Here is a 23,561-nt window from a genome sequence, read left to right as displayed (position 1 = left end):
ACACTGATAGAAGGTAGGTAACTTGGAAAATGTGGAAGACTATTTTTCAATGGCTTGTAAAATTAAAAATGTACACTTTTTGACCCAGCAATTCAACTGCTAAGAATATATGAAAGTATGTGTATGTATGTATGTATGTATGTTTAGACATACATACATATACAGGATTTGTGTTTATGTGTGTGTGTACATATGTACCCACATTTGTGAAATGATGTTCACTGTAGCACCATTTACAATAGCAAAAAAGTCAGAGACCACTTCAATGTTCATCAGTAAAGGGCTGGTTAAATAAAATACCTTTCAATGGATTTCTATGCAGCCCTTAAAAAGAATTAAACAGCTTAATCTGTACTGATACAGAAAGAATGTCAAAATATACCGATAACTAAGGTAAACTATGTCATTACTTATGTTTTTTTTAAGTATTTCTTATATGTTTATGCATCCATAAAATACATATAAGAAGAAAAAAATACCTGACAATGATGGCAGCTTCCACAGAAGAGAATTGGGTAGACAGGGAATAGGGAAAGAAGGAAACATTTTTCACTAATATCTTTTTTCATCTCTTAAATTTTTTACTCTGTCAGTTTATTACCTACTCAACCCTGAAAAATAATTCAAAAATTGAAATAAATGAAGATAATATAAAATTTATCTTATTGTCTGCATCTCCAGGAACCAATTGCTGTTTCTTCTCATGTCGTGACCATCTCCAGCCTCCTCCCTGCCACTGCCTACAACTGTAGTGTCACCAGCTTTAGCCATGACAGCCCCAGTGTTCCTACATTCATAGCCGTCTCAACAATGGGTAACTATATACATCAGCGGAATCTGGTCTTTGGAAGTTTTTTCTTTTCATGTTTTTCTTAGTCTTTCTTTTTAAGTGTGTATAATCTATTATTTTAATGGAACCCATGTTCCATTGAAAAATCCCAGGCTTTGGGTTCAGGGAGCCCTTAATTTCAATCCAAAACTGTGCTTACTAGCTACATGACTTAGAGGAAGATAGTTACTGTTTCTGAGCCTTTGTTTTTTTCATCTTTACTAAAACTGGAATATATACCTTTTGGAGGTCGTTGTGAAGCTTAAAAATAAATTACGTAAAGCCTTAGCACATGCTGTCTAAATGCTAGTTGCCAGCAGAAACTTCGTCATCATCTGATCCTCATCTTCAGTAGCAGGCACCGTCCCCTAATCAACTCAGTTTCATCTATTTTAACCTTGGCCCTCAGCTGCCACTGGTCAAATAATGGCAATACAGAATTACTGGGTCAAAGCAAGAAAGTTTCCAATCTGGCAGAAAGTATAAAAGGAAAAATGGAAATTAATGAGAGGTCTAAAATAATGTTTGTTTCCTTACTCTTTTTCTTAGTCGTAGTATACGTGTTCCTCCCTGGTTTGTGACAGTCTGCTTCTGCAGTCTGAGACCCTGTGCGAAGCCTCTTGTGATAAAGCCACTCTTACTGTCACATTATCCCTTCGTGGGTTCATTTTTATTTCTGTAATTTTAGACATATATTTAGCTGTTATGTTCAGTGATGACAGTTGTGAACTGCTTTTGTTGTTTTCTGTTTTTAATTTTTGTTTTTTTCAGAAGAGAAAACAAAAATGGACCTGAAAAGTATTTTAATGGTCTTTAATCCCTACATCCTTCTACACTTTCCTAAGTATACTTAAATGCCCATTACTCCTTGTCATCTCCCCAGCCACCTAGTATGACAGGTGATACTATTCAACTTGTTTGCAAGTGAGCAAAATGAGGCTCAGAGGGGCAAGTAAAAGGGCTTCCCCAAATGGCAGTCAGCAGTCAAGTGACCTGGAGCAAACTCTTCTGACCATGAGTCTCTTGTGCTTTCGGTTCAAGCACTCTGCCCATAATCTGGAACCACACTGCCCAATGGGAAGTGGCAAATACCCCAGGCCTTAGGGATCATATGTGCTGGCCAGTTCTGTGATTTTATGACCAATGCAAAGGATGGTATGATTCTCCTCTGGTCCACTTCGAAGAGTTTTATAAAAATACCTAATATATTTGCCTGCATTTGATATCCTGCTCTTCCATATAATGTGAGGAACTAGGCAATATGTAAAGTATATGAAAAGCACACAACCCCTGTTCCTAAGGGCCCCACAATTTATTAATAGGTCTAATCTCTTGAGTTGTGCAGATGGAAAACCTCTAAACATATGGTTACAGATCATCAGAATGCCTGCTTCTAGCAGTGTGTTAAGTGCTGCAGCAGATGGTTGCTTGCTAATGCCTTTTTCATATACATTATTAGTTGTGAACAAAGTATTCAGTTGTGTTTTCTGACTTTAAAGGCACGGGCATTGAATAAGAATCTACCATGCGTTAAGTTTTTGAAAATATTAAACAGTGATAACACGTGATAACTATTAGATTTTTAGTTTTAAAATGAATTTAAACTATGACACAGGCATTCTCTACATTTTGCAGTTTCCCTTTATAAGAACATCTTGAATGTTGTAAGCTTTTGAAATGAGCTCAATCCTTCCAGGCACCTGAACACCACTTATCAGTCTACTAAGCTATAGTTGACCAGGAATAGGTCGTTGTTGGCTTGGAGAAACATTGTTGTCACTGTTATTGTTATCATCATAAATTCACTGCTCTTAAGATTGGATGAAAAACAGTGAGTGGTTCTGTTAGTTTACATATAGTGGAACCTGCAATGAAAATGTAAGATGTATCTCCTTTAGTTACAGAGATGAATCCTAACGTGGTGGTAATCTCAGTGCTGGCCATCCTTAGCACACTCTTAATCGGACTGCTGCTTGTCACCCTTGTCATTCTTAGGAAAAAGCATCTGCAGATGGCTAGGTAAGTGCTGTTCTTCTTTTACTCACAATTTTTAAAATCGTTTTGCTTATCATACCTGTATGGCTTTTGAAGACCTAAATTGCATAATGGTAAATTTGATTTCAGTTTTTAGTGTCTATTTCTATTTTGTGTGTTTCCTAAGTAGCCTTTTGAATATTATTTTAGAAAGCATTAACATTGCAATGGTAAAGCAAAGAATTGCTTGTTTTCACAAAGCCAGACCACTTGTCATAGTCTTGACATCCGATACATAGGGACCCATGACATTTGGGTATTTTCAGACATTCTGGTATTTGCAGTAAAAAGATCTATGCTGCTCGGTAATATTAATGAAAGGAGTTAATAAAAATGGAGACCACAAGAAAGAACATGAAAATAAAATCCTCTTATTAATTCTATTAAGCTGTTTTATCAGCAAATATTTGTAGAGTTTATGATTAGATCCATTAGACATCCCCTATGAGTTTTTTTCTTAGCATTCAGAGTTGCAGCCAGTTAAACTTGTCTTGCAGTCAGAAAAAGCCTTTGATTTATGATTTCAGAGCTTCCCTATTCTTTTCACCACTGATGCATTGCTCATCAGAGCACATTCTCAAATACTCTCTGTGGTCACCTATATTACCAGAACAATCCATCAATTCCCTTCAGAAACTGTTACTTATTTGAATACTACAGAGTTTGGGAAATTTGGTTCAAATTCATATTTGCCCAATTTTAGCCTGCTGAATTGTATGTTAACGTTCTTCTACCTTCTTAGAGTTCTATCATTCACATACTCACAATTAAATTCATCCATTTATTAATAATTTGATCAGTGCTCTGTTTGGTGTACCCAAAGAAAAATCAGACATCACAGCTGTCCACTAGGAACTTAAAACCTAGCTGGAGATTTTTACATGAATAGATATATTTAAAGGCATATGCTGCCCTGTATGTAAAGGAGATAAAAATGGGATGCCATGAAAAAAGAAATATGAAAATCAGCAGCTTCTTGTAGGTTTGCATTTGAATAATCTTAGAAGGATAGGGAGGGAGGTGGTATTGCACTACGGCTATAGTAGACCTCTGAAATTACACTCCTTGAGGTCAAATCTTGACCTATAATCTGTGTGAACTTGAGCAGGTCCTTGAAACTTTATTCATTCATTTAACAAATATTATTGACACCTGCTGTGTGTCAAACTCCCCCTCTGGGTGCTTGGGATAGGCAGTATATGAAACAGACAAAAATGTATCCCTTCATGGAGCTCGTATTCTAGTGGGGGAGATAGACAATAAACAACAAAAATATAAGTTAAAAGATTGCACAGTATGTTAGCAGGTGATAAGAAAAAAATAATAGAGCAGAGTAAGGGAGATTAGTACTGGTAGGGGAGAGAAGCCCCGGGGCATGGGTAGGTTTTACTGAAAGGGTAACACTCGAGCAGAGACGTAAAGAACACGAGGGAGTTAGCCTGGTGTTATCTGTAGGATGGATGTGCCCAGTAGTGAGAACAGCTAATATAAAGGTCCTGGGGCAGTAGTATAACCAGCAGGTTCAAAGAACAGCAGAGAGGATAGTATGACTAAAGCAGAGAAAATAAAGGGAAGAGTAGCAGGAGACATCAGATCATATAGGGTTTCATAAGCCATTGTAAGAACTTTGGCTTTTATTCTGAATAAATGGGCAACAGTTGCAGGGTTTGGTGCAGAAGATTAACAATATCTGACTTATGTTTTAACACTTTCATTTACTTTTATGTAGAAGACAGAGTGTATCGAGGCAAGGACAAAAGCAGGCATGTCACCTGGAGAATGGGTTACAGTAATCCAGGCAAGAGATGGTGATGGTTCAGTCCAGAGTAGTAGCAATGAAGGTAGGGAGGAATGCCCAGATTCCAAACATATTTTGAAAACAGAGGCAACAGGATTTTCTAACAAATTGGATGTGAAAAGCTTTCAGAGTTGGGGAATATCTAGACATCAGTTTTGGAAAAGTTAAGTTGGAGATGACTTGCAAGTACAGGTGCGGAGCAGGCAGCTGAACATAAAAGTCTGGTGTTCAGGAGAGAAGACTTGGTTAAAGATATAAACTTGAGAGTTGTTAACATATAAATTATATTAAAACCATTTACTGGAGGAAATCCAAGGAGTAGACATAAAAAAGAGAAGGCCTTGGATTAAGCACTGAAACAATCCAATGTTAAGATTTTCAGGGAGAAAAGATAACAGCAAGTAACTGACAAGAGGCAACCAGTGAAAAAAAAGGGAAACTAAGAGAGTGCGGTGGCCCAGCAGCCCGGGAAAGAATGTGGATCTAGAAGACAGGATGATAGCCTCTACATTAGTGAATATTTAGGAGCAGTCATGCAGTAACAGCATGGCATAGTACTCAACTCATGGGAAGTGTACAATAAAAGATAGTCATAATAGTAACAGCAACGTGGGTACTAATAGACACAGTAATGGAAGTAGTGGCATTTCTGAGGGTATTACTGCAGGAGAATTTTCTGTGGTGCATACAGCAGATATTTAGGAGAGTTGGTTCCAGTTCATCCAGCTGATCATTAAAGTAGGGATTCTTAACATTTTTTTGTGCCATGATCCTCTTTGGCAGCCTGGTGAGGCCTGTGGATCCCTTCCAAAAGTAATGCTTTCTTTTTAAGTGCATAAAATAAAATACATAAGATTATGTGATCATATTGAAATATGGCAATCATCATATCTAAAAAACAAACATGTTATATGCTTCTCTATTAATATGTTAAATATCAATATTTAGTAGTCTAACAACTCTAATAATTTCATCATAGTGATAAATATGAACACTATTTCAAAATAACTTAGCAAGTCTATCATAGGAAAATATCTGTAATTTCTATTGTTGGCAAATCACAAGTACTGATATTATGGTGGTTTGTTGCCTAATTCAATAATAGAAAGAAATTGCTGAATTTCAGTTACAGGTTGTGAAAATACAGATGTACTTTTCTCCTACATATGTCATAAAGCCCTAAATTTCAGCCTTGGACTCCAGATTAAGAACCCTTGAATTAGAAGGGTTCTTAATAAAAAAAATAAATCCTATATAAAGGAAATTGCCATAGGAAAATTCATTGATGATGTGACTCATTGATAATATGATATGACTTCAGAATATATTAGTGTATTTTTTCAAAAGAAGAAAATCATTCTTAGAACACCCTAATGAGAACGAGAAGATCACTGAAGTGGTTAGTATATTGTGCCAATAATTTCAAAATCTCTGCTTCAGTTCTGAATGTCTATTAATTTCATACAGAGAAAAAATAAGATGCATGAGCCCCAATGAGCTATGTTATTTATGAATGATATTAGTCAAAAGGTAGAAAAGGTATGAGAATATATTTACCCTTTCCTCCACTTCCGGAAAAAAAAAACTTTAACAGTGTTGTTTACTAACAGATTAATAGGTAACATTCTGGATAAGAGGCACAGCAGAAGCCAACCTCTTTCAATACATACCACTCTTTCTTTTCTCAAGTAATGGATAATATGGACACCTCAATATGAGAGAAATATTCTGGAGAAATAAACAATCCAACTTGATCCACCATCATTATAGAGAAGAAATCAAAATGCTATAAAACTAAACCCCACAAAGAATTTTTGCTAAAAATGGAATAGCCTCAGTTTATCTACGAGTGTTTCCATGACTTCCTATTGAAGGCTTTGTGAAAAATATTATACCCCAGAGTTAATAATAAAACCAGCTAAGAAAGAGGCAAGAGAGCCACCGAGTCGACAGGCTCCGAGCCAGCCACACCTGAACAGGCAGGCACTATGCCTTGGGACCCACAGCCCAGGCCAGTCCCTGCTGCCCAGAGAGGCCTGAGAGGTGCTGGGCCCACAGGCCCTGAGTGAGCTGCACTGGAACCAGCAGGTGCCATGCCACGGGACCCTCAGTCCAGGCAAGTCCCTGCTGCCCAGAGAGGCCCAAGAGCCACCAGGCTGACAGGCCCCGAGGCAGCCACGCCAAATTGGCAGTCCCTGCAGGATCCAGGCCAGACACCAGTGGACTGTGACACCCCCTACCACAATGACTAAACACCAAAGGAAAGATACCAAAAATATGAAAAACCAAGAAAGTACAACACCACCAAAGGAAAACAATAACTCTCAAACTCTAGAACCTATAGAGCAGGAAGTCCTTGAAATGACTGACAAGGAATTTCAAGCATCAATTTTAAGGAAACTAAATGAGATACAAGAAAACTCAGACAACACAATGAAATGAGAAAAAGTATAAAGGACCTGAAAGAAGAAATGTTTAAAAAAATCAGTGCTCTGAAAAAGAATGTAGCAGAGCTTGTGCAGCTGAAGGATTCATTCAATAAAACAGAAAACACAACAGAAAGTTTAAACCAGCAGGCTAGAACAAGCAGAAGAGAGAATTTCTGACCTTGAGGATGGTCTATTTGAAATAACACAGGCTGACAAAAAAAAAGAAAAAAGAATTTAAAAATTGAAGAAAATTTAGGAGAGACAACAGACAACCTTAAGCACTCAAATATCCGAATCCTTGGTATTCCAGAAAGGGAGGGAAAAGGAAATGGCATTGAAAACATACACAACAAAATAGTAGCAGAAAACTTCCCAGGTATAGGGAAAGTTACAGATCTTCAGATTCAGGAAGTTCAAAGATCCCCAAACATATTCAACCCCAAAAGGTCCTCTCCAAGACATGTGATAGTCAAATTAGCAAAACTCAAAGACAGAAAGAGAATCTTAAAAGCTGCAAGAGAGAAGAGTCAAGTCACCTATAAGGGAGCCTCAATCAGACTAACATCAGATCTTTCATCAGAAACCCTAAAAGCCAGAAAAGAATGGGATGATATATTTAAAATACTAAAAGACAAAAATTGCCAGTGAAGAATACTTTACCCAGCAAGGCTATCCTTCCAAAATGAAGGACAAATAGCATATCTCTCAGACAAAAACTGCAGGAGATCACTACCACACACCAGCCTTACAAGAAAATCTCAAGGGAGTACTGGGTTTGGTACCTGAAAATCAACCATCACTGCCATGAATACTCAAGAAAGAACAAATCCCACAAGTAAAATAAAACATTAACAATAAAAAGAAAAAAAGTTTATCTATCATCCCAAGAAACCAACAAACACAGAAGACAAACAGTAAATCAGAAAGAAAGGAACAAAAGATACTTAAGACATCCAAACAAAAATCAATAAAGTGTCAGGAGTAAATTGACACCTTTCAATATTAACTCTTAATGTAAAAGGATTAAATTCCCCACTCAAAAGACACAGACTGACTGACTAGATTAAAAAGATGTAGCCAATAGTATGCTGCCTTCAAGAGACTCACCTCACCTGTAAAGACAACAGGCTAAGAGTGAAAAGATGGAAAAAGATATACCATACAAACAAAAATGAAAAATGACCTGGAGTAGCTATTCTTCTATCAGATAAAATAGACTTTAAAACAAAAACCATAAAGAGATAAAGAAGGCCACTATATAATGATAAAAGGATCTGTCCATCAAGAAGACATAACAGTCATAAATATATATGTACTCAACATTGAAGCAGCTAGATATATAAAGCAAACACTATTAGACCTAAAGAATGAGATAGACACTAATACCATAATAACAGGAGACCTGAACATTCCACTCTCAACATTGGACAGATCATCTAGGCAAAAAATCGACAGAGAAACAGAAGATCTAAACAACACTTGAGACCAATTGGATTTGGCAGATGTCTACAGAACATTCCATCCAACAACCTCAGAATACTCATTCTTCTCATCAGCACATGGAACATTCTCCAGGATTGACCACGTGTAAGGTAACAAATCTTAAATAAGCTAACAAATAAGTCTCAACAAATTCAAAACAATTGGAATTATTCCATGTACTTTTTCAGATCACAATAGATTAAAATTAGAAATCAATAACAAAACTCTGGAAATTATACAAACACATGGAAATTAAACAACATTCTACTTAATGATATATAGGTCCAAGAAGAAATTAAAAAGTAAATCAAAAATTTCTTGAAATTTTAAAATCCCCAAAACCTGTGGGATACTGCAAAAGCAGTACTAAGGGGAAATTTATCACATTAAATACTTACTTCAGATGAATGGAAAGATGGCAAGTAAATAACCTAACACGTCACCTTAAAGAACTAGAAAAACAAGAACAATCCAAACCCAAAGTTAATAGATGGAAAGAAATCATTGAGTTCAGAGCAGAAGTAAATGAAATAGAAACCCAAAATATGATACAAAAGATCAATGAAACAAAAAGTTGGTTTTTTGAAAAGATAAATAAAATTGACACACCATTAGCAAGGCTAACTACAAAAAGAAGAGAGAAGACCCAAATAACAAAAATTAGAAATGAAAAAGGTGATATTACAACTTATACCTCAGAAATACAAGGAATCATTTGAGACTACTATGAACAACTATATGCCAACAAATTTGAAAATCTGAAGGAAATGGATAAATTTCTAGACACACACAAACTACCAAAAGTGAGCCAAGAAGATGCAGAAAATCTGAACAGACCAAGAACAATAAAAGAGATTGAAGCTGTTATCAGTAGTCTCCCAAGAAAGAAAAGCTCAGGACAGGATGGGTTCACTGGAGAATTCCACCAAACCTTCAAAGAGGTATTGATACCAATTCTCTACAAACTATCCCAAAACATTGAAACAGAGACCATTCTCCCAAACTCATTCTATGAGTCAAACATCACCCTGATACCAAAACCAGACAAAGATACAACAAAAAGAGAAAACTACAGGCCAATATCCTTCATGAATATAGATGCAAAAATTCTCAGTAAAATATTAGCTAACAGAATACAGAAACAAATTATACACCATGATCAACTGGGATTCATCCCAGGGATGCAAGGTTGGTTCAACATATCCAAATCAATAAATGTGATACACCATATCAATAAAATGAAAGACAAAAACCACATGATCATCTCTATAGATGCAGAAAATTCAACACTTGTTCATGATAAAGACTTTCTACTAGTTGGCTATAGATGGAAAGTATCTCAACACAATTAAAGCCATATATGAAAAGCCCACTACCAATATCATCCTGAATGGGGAAAAGCTGAAAGCCTTTCCTTTAAGAACAGGAACTAGACAAGGATGCCCACTCTCACCACTCCTATTCAACATAGTGTTGGAAGTACTAGCAAGAGCAATCAGAGAAGACAAGAAAATAAAGGGCACCCAGATTGGAAAAGATGAAGTCAAACTGTCCCTGTTTGCAGATGACATGATCCTATATATTGAACAGCCTAAAGGCTCTACAAAAAAAAGTCCTTAGAGTTGATAAATGATTTCAGCAAAGTTGCAGGATACAAAATTAACACAAAAAAATCAGTAGCATTTCTATACTACAACAGTGAGCATGCAGAAAAAGAAATCAAGAAAACTAGCCCATTTACAATAGCCACCAAAAAAATGGAATAGTTAGGAATAAAGTTAACCAAGGATGTGGAAAATCTCTACAATGAGAACTACAAACCACTGTTGAGACAAATTAAAGAGGACACAAGAAGGTGGAAGATATCCCATGCTCTTGGGTTGGAAGAATTAACATTGTGAAAATGTCCATTTTTCTCTTGGGTTGGAAGAATTAACATTGTGAAAATGTCCATTCTGCCCAAAGTGATCTACAGATTCAATGCAATCCCCATCAAAATTCCAATGACATTTTTCTCAGAAATGGAAAAAAACTATACTAACATTCATTTGGAATAACAAAAGACCATGAATAGCCAAAGCAATTTTGAACAAAAATAAAATAAAGCTGGAAGTGTAACACTACCTGACTTTAAACTATACTACAAAGTGATAATAACCAAAACAGCATGGTACTGGCATAAAAACAGACACATAGATCAATGAAATAGAACAAAGAATCCAGAAATCAACCCATATACCTACAGCCATCTGATCTTTGACAAAGACACCAAGTCTACATACTGGGGAAGAAACTGCTTCTTCAGTAAATGGTGCTGGGAAAACTGGATATTCATATGTAGGAGAATGAAACTAGACCCGTACCTCCATCATATGCCAAAATCAAGAATTAAATATACATCCTGAAACAATAAAACTCCTCAAAGAAAACATAGGTGAAACACTCCAGGAAGTAGGATTTGGTACAGACTTAATGAATATGACCACAAAAGCACAGGCAGCCAAAGGAAAAATAAACAAGTGGGATTATATCAAACTAAAAAGCTTCTGCACAGCAAAAGAAACAATTAACAGTTGAAAAGACAACAAACAGAGTAGGAGAAAATATTTGTAAAATATACATCTGACAAAGGATTAATATCCAGAATATACAAGGAACTCAAACAACTTTACAGCAAAAAAACAAATAACCCAATTAAAAAATGGGCAAAGGAGCTGAATAGGCATTTCTCAAAGGAAGACATATGAATAGCCAACAGACACATGAAAAAATGCTCAACATCACTCAGCATTTAGAAAATGCAAATCAAAACCACTTTGAGATACCATCTCACTCCAGTTAGGATGGCTAATGTCCAAAAGACTGAGAATGATAAAGGCTGGTGAGGTTGTGGAGAAAAAGAAAACCTCATACACTGTTGGTGGAACTGATAAATGGTGCAGCCTTTATGGAATATGGTATGGAGGCTCCTCAAACAACTACAGATAAGTCTCCCATATGACCCAGCTATTTCACTGCTGAGTGTATACCCAGAGGAATGGAAATCATCATGCCGAAGGGATACCTGTACTCCCATGTTTACTGCAGCGCTATTTACAATAGCTAAGAGTTGGAACCAGCCCAAATGTCCATCATCAGATGAGTGGATATGGAAACTGTGGTACATCTACACAATGGAATACTACTCTGCTATAAAAAGGAATGAAATGCTACCATTAGCAGCAACATGGATGGACTTAGAGAAAACTATACTAAATGAAATAAGCCAGGCACAGAAGGAGAAATACCACGTTCTCACTTATTTGTGGCAGCTAAAAATAAATAAATAAGTAAATGAACAGAGAAATAAATGGGGGGGAGGGAGGGAAAAGACATGACAATCACAATTCCTTGAACTTGTTAAGACAAGTGAACAGATATGATGCTGATGGGGGGATGGGAGAGAGGGAGGGGGGAGAGGAATTGTAAAAGGACACAAAAACCAACTACATTGTATATTGATAAATTAAAATTAAAAAATATATATACCCCAAATAGTTTAAAGACTTATTTTAGGATCATGATCATCCTTTGGAAAGGATTATAAACTGGGTCTTTTCACCTCAAGAAACTTGATTTGCAACCTTGCAAAAGATTGTTTCGTTTTGTTTTGTCTTTCTGTTTTGCATTGCATGAGAAAGGCAAACATGGAATTTATATTACTTTTTTGTCCTTTCTAATTCAATGCTGTCAAGGTAAAGTGTTCTGTCAAGCAGTAACCTTGATTTTGTGGTCCCTTTCAAACAGGGAATGTGGAGCTGGAACATTTGTCAACTTTGCATCCTTGGAGAGAGATGGAAAGCTTCCATACAACTGGTGAGCATCGCTGTGGAACTAGCCTAGCCATGCTGTGTGTGCTCCAAACTTGATTTTATCATCTTTAGGGGATAAGTGGCTTTGTCTGATTATTGTTTCATAATTTCGGTGACAGTGAACTTTTAATGGCTAGATCTTCATAGAATATAATGGTTTATATAGGTTGATATAATTTCGAAGTCGAGAAAATGTGATAGTCTGAGCTGTATTTACTATATGAGACAAAGGAGTAAAACAGTCATGCAAGGATCCCATAACTGCGCTGAAGAAGGGTTTTAGGGCAGGAACCACACTGAGCAAGTGGTGGCTCAGGCACCAGGACAGGCTTCTGGGAAGCAGCATGAGACAGGGCAGCATCTCCATTTGAAGTTCCCGTTTCAGTGCCTGGGATATGACCCAGCACTTCTGTTCAAAAACGAAGTAGAAGTATACAGCCCAGGGCTCTCAACTCTCATACATACGGGTAAATAAATAGCAAGGCCAGGGATGTACCATAAGAAAACAAGGTCCATTTTTCTTTATGCTTGAGTTTCAAGCACCTGCAGGGAGGAGGTGTTTTGAGAATATAAAAAAAGCATTGTCAAAAGATTAAATCTGTTGACATTATACCTACCAATGACACATGAGAATTAACAATCCTATCCAGTTCAATCAATACCAAAGAAATTACTATCAAATAAACGTTTAACATGAAGCAAGCACTACTTACATGGTCTAGCTTGTTTCTTTTGTAAGAAACCATGCAAAGTATATTTAAATGTATATATTTCATATTAATCCTTGGTAAGTGATTTTTTTGTTTCTAACACCGCAAAATGGTTAATCTTAAAGAAATAGATGTGTGAGATTGTAAACTTTACTCAACAGACTCAAAGAGAGAGGAAAGGCTTTATTTAAATATAAATTATGCCCACTCCAGTTGAAAATCTGGTTGAAACAAGATTATTTATAACAAGATACTATGTTGTGCCACTTTAAAATTTTAACGTTAATAGAATTTTTTTGCTATTAAAGTACAATTAATCCAACTGCGAAAAAAGAGAAACCCATAAACCTTGATGGTGAAAAATTCTGAAACATTACTAAGTTTGTTCAAATACATTAGCACTCATTCCAAGATTACAAGATTGACTGATGCTTGTTTCTTGCCTGGCCCACACTGAGAAGGCCAGTCGGAGAGGCCCATCTAGGAAATGATCCGATTATACTTGTGAGTCATGAGAGCCATGTATGCCAGTCACAATTTATAGAATTTATGGGAGACCTGTTATGGAAGAACTGAGGCAAAAGAGAATTCACTTGAGGACCTTTCTGTAAAATCAAGTAAATTCTCCCACAGCTCTTGGCAAAGACAATTTGGCCAGCACTGGCATTTTTTGGCTGAGAATAGATATCTCAGTGGGGATTTGTAACAACTAAAGTGACAAGGTGACAGCATTTTCCCCTCTAATTCTCAGAATAATTATAGATGCAGGCACAGGATATTTTTAAATCTTCATTAATAGATGTTCTGTTTTACAAGTGGTTTGAATAGTTGAACTTGGATTCAAACCAGGCATTTTAAATCAACAGTGTGAATTCGGATTAAAATGACACTAAATAATTTTACTCCCACTCAGCTGAATATCAGTGAAATTACAGATCAGGCAGTTGATGAGCTACTTATTTTGAATGAATGATACCTGAGTATCATATCATACTGCTGTTTTAAGGATTATTTTTAGAAATTATGTCGTAATTTAAACTAAGAAATAACATAGAAAGTCACACCTAGTAGGGCAATCTGTGATGAATTTGTCCCAAAAGCTTAGTCTTCACCAGAGTCAGTGTACATAAACTGACCATTTATTTTTCTCAAACGAGCTGCTTTAACTATCAAATGATGTTATAGAGGTTTCTTAAAATAGACTTGAGCATAGGAAAGATAATATCCAAGAATAAGACTCAAGATAACTAATGAGGCATTTAAGAGCCTCATTTAACTGAATGCAAAATGTAATCACCTAATAGCACACTAACTGACACAAAGTAAGTTGAAAGAAATATATCTGATTACAATAAGGTCGTGTGTGAATAAAAACTGATTTTGTCAGTATTGTAACACTTAAGCCCTCACATTTAAGTTTCACAGAATGAAATAATATTTAATTGTAATTAAGGTGCTTGTCATATTAAATGATCCAAGTAGGTAATTTACTGATATCTGTTCACAGTTTATATTACTAACTCTTGCCACTTTTTCATCTTTACATCTGTTATCTATTAATGCTCACAGGCGTAGGAGTATATTTGCTTTCTTAACCCTGCTACCCTCATGTCTTTGGACTGATTATCTTTTGGCATTTTATATTAATCCTTGGTAAGTGACTTTTTTTTTTACTGTTTACCTAACCCAAAGTCTTTAAAAGTTAGCTTTCAAGAAGTAAACAGAAAGGAAAATTTCTTTTTAATTACTTTATGTGTTTGGCAGCATCTAAAATTATTAATCACGTATTGAAGTGGATTAAAGAAGTTAATGGTAAGCAGGTGCTAACTGTAATGTTTTCCCAATACATTTTCTTCTCGTGATGCTCTGGGCAAGCTTTTGTTGCATTGATTACTAGTCATTTGTTTCTTCACTGAGTCAAACACTGACCTCTCATATTTGTAAATGATGCTTTTTATTTTCATTACCAGCTCCATCCATCAGTGAGCTCCCTATTTCCAAGAAGGTAGAAATGCATTAAGATTGAGAAATCAGAGTCTATACTCTGCATTTGGTGCCTCCTTGTTTTTTTAATAATGTTAACTCAGTGAATATCGAGCAGCTGACTGTGTACAAGCCTATTCATTAATCATCTTATTTAACACTCCCCCCAATACTGTACAGAGAATTATTAGTCCTATCTTAGAGATATGGAAATAGAGGCTCAAGGAGATTATCTGTCTTAATATCACATGCTACTATATAAAAAATACAGGTTCCAAACCCAGGTCTCTCTGAAATCTATTCTTTCTTCTGTAAAAAATCAGCCTCCTTGAATTTCTTATTTTCTTGATTTCTAAATCATTTTAATAATCAAATCTTGAAAAGTATCCTTTTCAGTTGTTCTCATATTTAATAACAACCTTGAATTCTGAGACTAAAGAATTCAAAGGTACTATTTCTTTTCTTGAGCCATAAGGAAAAGGTAGCGGTTTCCAGGGAACTGAAAAAATAGTCATTATCCTTAAGTATTAATACATGGTGTTTAGGCACTAAATTCCGTACAGACAGATCCGTGAATGTGTACAACTTGAGAAGGACTCAGAAGACAGCAATAAAAATATCTCAGGGACTGGAAAAATGGCCCATTGAAGGAAAAAAAAAAGATGAAAAGCAATCTGGAGAGTTATTTATTCAAAAAAACAATGGATCAAATGTTCTCCAAGGACAGAATAAATCCAGCTGATAGAACTGAGGATTTCAAGTTGCAATGGAAGGCATATGAAAAAGGACTTCCGCAAAATAGAGGTTTTTAATACTAGAATTCATATTTTCTTTAAAAAGAAGACACTAGAGGAAAGCTTTTGAAACAAGGTAAACAATGATGTGTAAATAGTAAAGTGGGAGGAATGTACTGAGTGATGGGGACCCACTCGTTGCTGCTCTAAGTTTATTGTTATTACAGTTTTCTATATAAGGCTCCCTCATAGTCAGCTTGGTATTTTCAGTATTTAACATCTGATAGTATTCAGGTATGAGTTGGGCACATAAATTCCATTTTGACCTTCGAAATAAACATTTACTTTTAACTCAACGTCTACTAATCATCCTCAAGTAGTCTACCTATCATTAGAATACTTGCAGCAAATTCCTTTACAGTATCTGCCACATATTTCAATTAAAACATAACAAAGATACATATAATACGAGGGGTCTTCAAAAAGTTATGGAAAGACTCATATTATCTTCTTTTTTTAGCGTATTCATTGTTACAAATCATACTTATTATTTATGCCCTTATCCAATCTCTCCCCTTCCCCTCTCCCCCCATATTATCTTTTAATTCCATTTTTCCATGAACTTTTTGAAGTACCCCCGTATTATATTCATTTCCCTGCCTAATTCTCTCATACTTTCTCATTTTCCACAGTTTGTTTTTAAACTTACATCAGGTGGGCCTGTGCTTATTTGCATATCTTTCTTAATAGGTCTTGCCGATGAACACATCTTCACATTTCAAATTTTGAAGCAACCTCTTCAAGGTCTGCTATTTATGGTAGTAATCAACTAGCTTGAGACCCACGTTAGGCAGGGGAAAAAACCCTTCGGTATTTTTAGAAGAATCTTCCTTAGACTGTAAATTGTTATCTGGGATGAGAAGAGAAGGCCACACATAGAGCCCCATGCTTTCTGTCACTTTCAGTCAATTTCACTGATAGCAACCAGTGAACTGTGTTCTCAGCCCTAGGCTTGTGCTATACCAGACAGGAAAGAAGTCAAATTCAAGGTCGCTGCTCCTTCAAGCACAGCTCAGTACTCATTCAAGTTCCCTACTGTTTGCTTCATCTAATAACGTGTGGATATTTTCCCCTGCTTTCATTTGCTAAATAGTCATTTTTCAGATGTATTTGTCTTCATAATTCATCCACCCTGTTAACAACAGCTGTGAATAACAGAACCTTCGCCAGCACGCACTTCCTAACACACTGTCCATCTTCCTCCCTAAATTGTAGATTTCTTAGAAAGATGTTCCGGTTGACTTTCTAAAAAAAAAAAACCCTGATGCTTCTAGTGGTTTGTGTGGAAATCAAGAAGACTCTTTCTCTCGTTCATAGTGTTGCTCAAATCTTTTCTCCGGGTGGTAGCAGAATCAGTGTGGAGCACTAGTGCCCAGTTAGCTTAGTCTCAGGATTATATTCTGCAAGGATTTCTGACTTTAATGACCTCAGAGTATGTTTCCTATTGAGAAAAATCATCTAATTTAAACTAGCTCTATATAGATTCAGTGCTATTACCTTTTTTTGCTACCATAGCCACCTTCATACTATACTCAGGTATTCATCTGCCTGTTCTAAATCCTAAACAGTTGGCATTTTCAGTATGAAGCAGCATTTAGTTTAAAATCCTGCTTTACTCGTGGCTATTCCATGCTCTGTTTGGAGAATGACACAACCCTGAAGAACTTTTTAAGATTTGGGGATGGTTTTGGTTTAGCTCATGAAAGAGCAAGTAGCACTTATGAAATTGGTGGCTTATAAAATTTTGCTTTGTTTTGTTTTAACCATTATAAACCCCATGTCTCTGCCATTGCCTCGTATTCTTTGGAATGAATTACAGCTTGGCCAGCTTTCCAAGACTGTCATAATCATTAAGAACCTATGAAGAATGCACTTTAACTTATTGAAGTCATTAGGGTCTTGAATCCTACCTAATGTGAGTGAAAGAGAAAAATGAAAGAGTGTGATCCTGTATGCACATATTCAGTATGACTGATAGGTGTTATTTATCAGTTATTTGGAAAATCTTTTACAACAAAAAGCTGATACTCTTCACTGTAACATGCACACACACTAGCTCTTTTCATAATGTGCTGAAATTACAATTGCTAGCAAGCCTTAATTTACATGTTTGCAGGTGAATTTTCCCCTCCTTTCAGTCTTGGAATTAGCCCAGCAATTGAAAATGTAGAAAAATTCTACCAGCGTTGCTGTGGAGACTCTTCATTCAATCTTGCCATGTTCCACAGCCTTAGGATACAGGAACCCTTTGGAATCTGCAAAAATTCAGCGAAATCTGAATAGAACAATAAAAGTTGTATGCGAATCACGAAGACACACTTATGACAATAAGTGTATGACGTGCAATAAGTACAATACATACAATAAGTGTGTGACAATATGTCATTTAAAGTGTGGTAGAATTTTACATCGTATTGAGAGTTCATTCAATAATGGGTGAGATTGAAAGAAAAAAATGTGCTTCTCTGTGAATCAGGTTTCTACACAGCTGTTGAATAGTAGCAGCTTAATATTTCAGCACTGAATTTATTCAGTGTCATCCTCTCACATACGTTTGTTTCTTCCTAGTTTCCCTTGAAGTCTGTTTGGAAAGAAAAGTATGTTTTTTTCCACTCCCAATCACAAAATATGCTGGCAGCCTCCTGACTTTAGCAGAGATCTTAGCCGTCTATGCCGGCATTCTGCTTTCATAAAGCACTAAGGCAGTTGGCTCTTACTACACAAAGTAAATGGAATTCCTAAAGTAAACTAAATTACCATCACAAGAGCTGAATGAAAAATGATCAATAGTTCTTTCTTTAGGTTCCCAAATACCTATATGATACAGCTACGTCCAACATTACAGTGGGTTCTGAGGGGATCAGGGAGGGGCTGAGTAAAAACCAGAATGTTTATTCCTTCTAAATCCTGAGTCTGGAAGACGAAGAGGATGAGGGAGAAAAAAAAATAGAACAGGAACTACTGAATGGATGGTCCTCACTTTGAAGTGACAAGAAGTAAAAACTACCTGACAAGCACAACCACCACTTGTCTTTATGGACGTTTCCCTACATTTCCTGACCTACCTTACGCTTCTTCCTCCACAAGTCTCTTTCCCCAGCCGGGACCTCACACACCCCAGTCCAGTATCAAAATCTTATTTGAGTCATTAAGTGAAATCCTGAGAGTAACATGGCAAAGGTGTTTTGCTTCAATTCAATTAAATAAGCATTTATTGACCACCCACTGTGTGTCCCATCTACTATGCTCAGCTCTGGGAGGAGATGAGAGTCTGGCATGGGGTATATATACAAGCAATGATCCTACAGCATGAGAAATACCCCATTGGAAAAGTGCTTTGAAAGCACTTGAGAGAAAGTGGTGCTTCGTTCTGCTAAAGTAGTATTTTATTTCTCTCAAAGTGGAGGGAGTGGAGGTATCCAAACATTCAAAATTTTAAATATAAATAAATATTTTGGTACATGAGAATACTAAGGTCACAACTGGTTATGTACTTACTATATAGACTGTTTATTTTCTGAAAATTTGGGTGCTTCCATCAAAAATATTTAAAGACATCTGAAAGTACTTGTAAAAGTGTTTACTATCGTGTCACTCATACATTCAATCATGTTCCAATACTTATCATTTATATAAGACAATAAAAATACAATCACAGTATTTTAAGATAGATACGATCTTAGCATCAACTAACTTAGGTTAGTTATCTTACTTGTTGAATGAAAATGATTGCCCTGAATACCCCATAAACAAATGTAATTAACAGAAGCATTCATCAGCATTTTCTGTGTTTGAGCTTGCAGACTAGTAATGAATCAGGAATAAGCAAGTAATAGGCCCATTTCTTCAGATAGTTAAAAACTAGTTCAAATTTGAACGAGAAAAATGCCATAGTAGAATTATATAAGATACATGCCCACACTGATAAAACAAATTCACATCCCCAGTGAAATGGCAGAAAAGGTTATTTTAGTCTTTTAGAAACCAATATTTCACCCTCTCATCATTAGTTCTCCCATTTACTCTCCAATTCTTCCTTCCCACGTGTAGAACCTGTAGTATTCAGGCAGTAGATACTTCTGCATATTTACAAAATATGTTAGCAACTTAATCACTAGGAGCAAGAAATTATATTTCCTGAACTCAGTTTTTGGCATACATGAAATATAAAGTGCAGGTATGTTTCTGCAGTCTAACAGAGTTTTAAAAAAAATGAATCTGAAATTGTTATCATTATCTTCTTATTTAATGAAAAGTGATTAAACAAACCTGAGGTATGTTTAACGAAAATTAAATAAAATTGAGGTGCCTGATGTAATTATTTAAAGCTCGTCAAGTTTAATCATGATGATAATCAATTCTTTTGCCCAGATAAATTTATCTTTTTTCCTTAATTCTCAGGAGTAAAAACGGTTTAAAGAAGAGGAAACTGACTAAGTAAGTTTTTCTTACCATTTCATTTAAAAAGATTTTCATAACAATCTTGACTTTCCAAATTAAAAAGGTTGCTTCCCTTCAAAGAGAAGGGATGCTATGAAAGTGGAGAATGTTGGTTATGATAGTTAAGCACCACATGCGTTGGTGTATTTACACGTATGAATGGCAAAAGAAAATGTATCACAGAAACCATGTCAGGAATAAGGGCAATTTTCATCAAACCTGAGAAAGAATCTGTTGTTAAGAATTATAAAAGTCTTGCAGAAGGAAGTGTGGTATTCTAAATATCTGAAAACCTAATATTTAGCTACATCAAAGCACAAAACCCCTCATTTTGTATTTTGAAATTCTGTATATTGCAGGGAAAAGCTTTTGCTCTATTTGATGTAAAAAATGCTTTGATAATACTGTCTCAGGAAACCTTTATAATTAAGAGAAAAGATAATTATTCTAGCTAGCCTGTGGTATCTCTCATCTACTGAACTGTCATTAGAATTATGATTCTGGTGGGTGAAAATTAACTATCAGTTGATTTCAAAAGCCTGTTAGATTATCACTTCCAGGACTTTCTTAGTTAAAACTCCACCTATAAAGAAAGAGTGGAACATTCTTGTAAATAGGCATAATTCTTTTTTTTTTCCTTTTTGTCTTTTTTCGTGTCCGGCAACGGATCGCAACCCTCAGTGTCGCGCCCGTACCGGACCGGGACTGGCAACGGGATTGCAACCCTCGGTGTTGCTCCTGCACCTCGCTCAGCCAGTGAGCGGCCGGTCTGTATGTGGGATCCGAACCCTCGGCGGGAGCGCCGCCACACTCCCAAGCGGCGCACTGTAGCAGTGCGCCACCGGGCCGGCCCAATAGGCATAATTCTTGATACTTGTGTAGGATAAAACATTGATGAATTAGTACAAGGAGATAATTGGGGGTCCAGCCAGGTCTATGGCATTCATACTTATGGAAAACAATCATGGAGTAATCCATGAAATAATCCAAAAGAAAAGCTAATGTAAAAGATATTTCTATTGGGCCGAGCCCTTGGCACACTCGGGAGAGTGCGGCACTGGGTGTGCAGCGGCGCTCCCACCGCAGGTTTGGATCCTATATAGGGATGGCCGGTGCACTCACTGGCTGAGCACTGTGCGGGTGACACCAAGCCAAGGGTTGCAATCCCCTTACCAGTCACAAAAAAAAGACAAAAAAAAAAAAAAGATATTTCTATTTAGCCTTGAGTGGCATATCATTTTATGGCACATGTAGATAAAGAATAATTTTTCCCAAGTCTATTTCAAATCAGCATACATTTCATTGACATGCACCCATTGCTATGCACTGATTGATGTAGGAGAGGCAAGACCAGACTCAAAAGGGGAGAGGTACTGTCACCGGAAAGGGATGATGTGACAGACACGGAAAGGCTTTGTACCCAAAACTGTTGATTGGAACATTAAGTAAGATAGAGGGGCATAGACTAGAGCCTTTAGACGACAGACTGTCAGGACGGAAAGGGGAGACTCTATCAGATCTTGCCCTTTCCAGGACCCAGGCAGAGATGAGAAGCAGAAATAAGATCTGGACAAAACATTGGACAGGGTTTGGGAGTGGCAGAATGCCCCACAAGCCAAACCTTCACATCAAACAGCTTCCTCCTTCCCACTTCCCGTTTCCCTCCAATCCTCCCTCCTCCTGTGAGCACCGTCTCATGGGAGGCTCTCTCCCTCCCTTCCCGTCTGCCTTCCCTCCGCCTTTCCTCTCCCACTCCAGGTGCCTTGCCACGTGCCCTTGGTTCCCCTTTTCTATCCGCACTTGCCTTCACTCCCCCACTCCCTTCCTTCACCCCCTGTCCCCCTTTTCCCTCTAAGTATTCATCCTGCTGGTCTCCGCTCCCTCCCAGCTTTCCTCTCTCCCTACCATTTTCCTCCTTATCCCTTGTGTTCTTTCTTCCACTTCCTGGGCCTTCTTCTGTCTTTCTTTTCCCGCTGCCTCTTGCTTTTGCTTTCTCTAATCAATAAGTATTTTCTCTGATTTGCCTTCCCTGTACATGCTCCCATTTTCCTAGCAACAGGATTAANAAGTATTTTCTCTGATTTGCCTTCCCTGTACATGCTCCCATTTTCCTAGCAACAGGATTAACGCTAGAATTGTTAAATCCAACTTCAAGGTCAAACCCTATGGAAGACAGTGGCCAGAGAGCACAGTTCTAATGGACTTCATTCCAGGATAGGAGCCCCACTGTAGCCATTCTTTTAGCCATTCTTTTGAAGCGGGGCAGTCTTTGGACCAGGACCCGTTCTGCCTGGGTTCTCGTCACGGTTCTAGCACTCAGTAGCCATGGGACGTTGGACTCTCACTTAACTCTCTTGGCCTTGGCTCTCTCCTCTGAAGCATGAGGCTCATGCTGTCCATGTCAGATAACATATGTGAGTATTTATGAAAGACAGTGTGTATTCTGAATAGGAGTCATTACTGTTATTATTATTTGTAAAAACATTAAAATTAAAATTTAAATGTATCATCGGGGAAATATCAACATAAAATCTCAACATAAATGCATCTATCCAATTAGCTAATCCACAACTTTAAAGAAATATCTATTAAATATTCTGTATTTGCTAATAGGACATAAGACCACAGGGAGATGATATANAAGTATTTTCTCTGATTTGCCTTCCCTGTACATGCTCCCATTTTCCTAGCAACAGGATTAATGCTAGAATTGTTAAATCCAACTTCAAGGTCAAACCCTATGGAAGACAGTGGCCAGAGAGCGCAGTTCTAATGGACTTCATTCCAGGACAGGAGCCCCACTGTAGCCATTCTTTTAGAAAGATAAATTTGAAGTGGGGCAGTCTTTGGACCAGGACCCGTTCTGCCTGGGTTCTCGTCACGGTTCTAGCACTCAGTAGCCATGGGACGTTGGACTCTCACTTAACTCTCTTGGCCTTGGCTCTCTCCTCTGAAGCATGAGGCTCATGCTGTCCATGTCAGATAACATACATGAGTATTTATGAAATACAGTGTGTATTCTGAATAGGAGTCATTACTGTTATTATTATTTGTAAAAACATTAAAATTTAAATGTATCATCGGGGAAATATCAACATAAAATCTCAACATAAATGCATCTATCCAATGAGCTAATCCACAACTTTAAACAAATATCTATTAAATATTCTGTATTTGCTAATAGGACATAAGACCACAGGGAGATGATATA

The 23,561-nt window shown here is 36.9% G+C and overlaps 1 protein-coding gene across 1 annotated transcript in view; it reads left to right on the top strand.

Annotated features, from left to right (window-relative positions):
- Positions 1–23,561, top strand: part of PTPRO (protein tyrosine phosphatase, receptor type, O) — a gene marked incomplete at its 5' end in the record, with an annotated part of 159,856 nt that overhangs the window by 92,130 nt on the left and 44,165 nt on the right. Inside the window, 5 exons of the mRNA XM_008586534.1 lie at positions 682–814; positions 2,728–2,848; positions 12,359–12,427; positions 14,703–14,786; positions 20,312–20,347. Of these exons, the coding sequence (XP_008584756.1) occupies positions 682–814; positions 2,728–2,848; positions 12,359–12,427; positions 14,703–14,786; positions 20,312–20,347 (443 nt within the window). The remainder of the gene's footprint in view (positions 1–681; positions 815–2,727; positions 2,849–12,358; positions 12,428–14,702; positions 14,787–20,311; positions 20,348–23,561) is intronic.

The sequence above is a fragment of the Galeopterus variegatus genome, unplaced genomic scaffold (genome assembly GCF_000696425.1).
Source record: "Galeopterus variegatus unplaced genomic scaffold, G_variegatus-3.0.2 Scaffold4013, whole genome shotgun sequence".
In the NCBI taxonomy this organism is placed as follows: Eukaryota; Metazoa; Chordata; class Mammalia; order Dermoptera; family Cynocephalidae; genus Galeopterus; species Galeopterus variegatus.
Note: the sequence above shows the minus strand (reverse complement) of the source record. Positions and strands in the feature narration are given on the sequence as shown.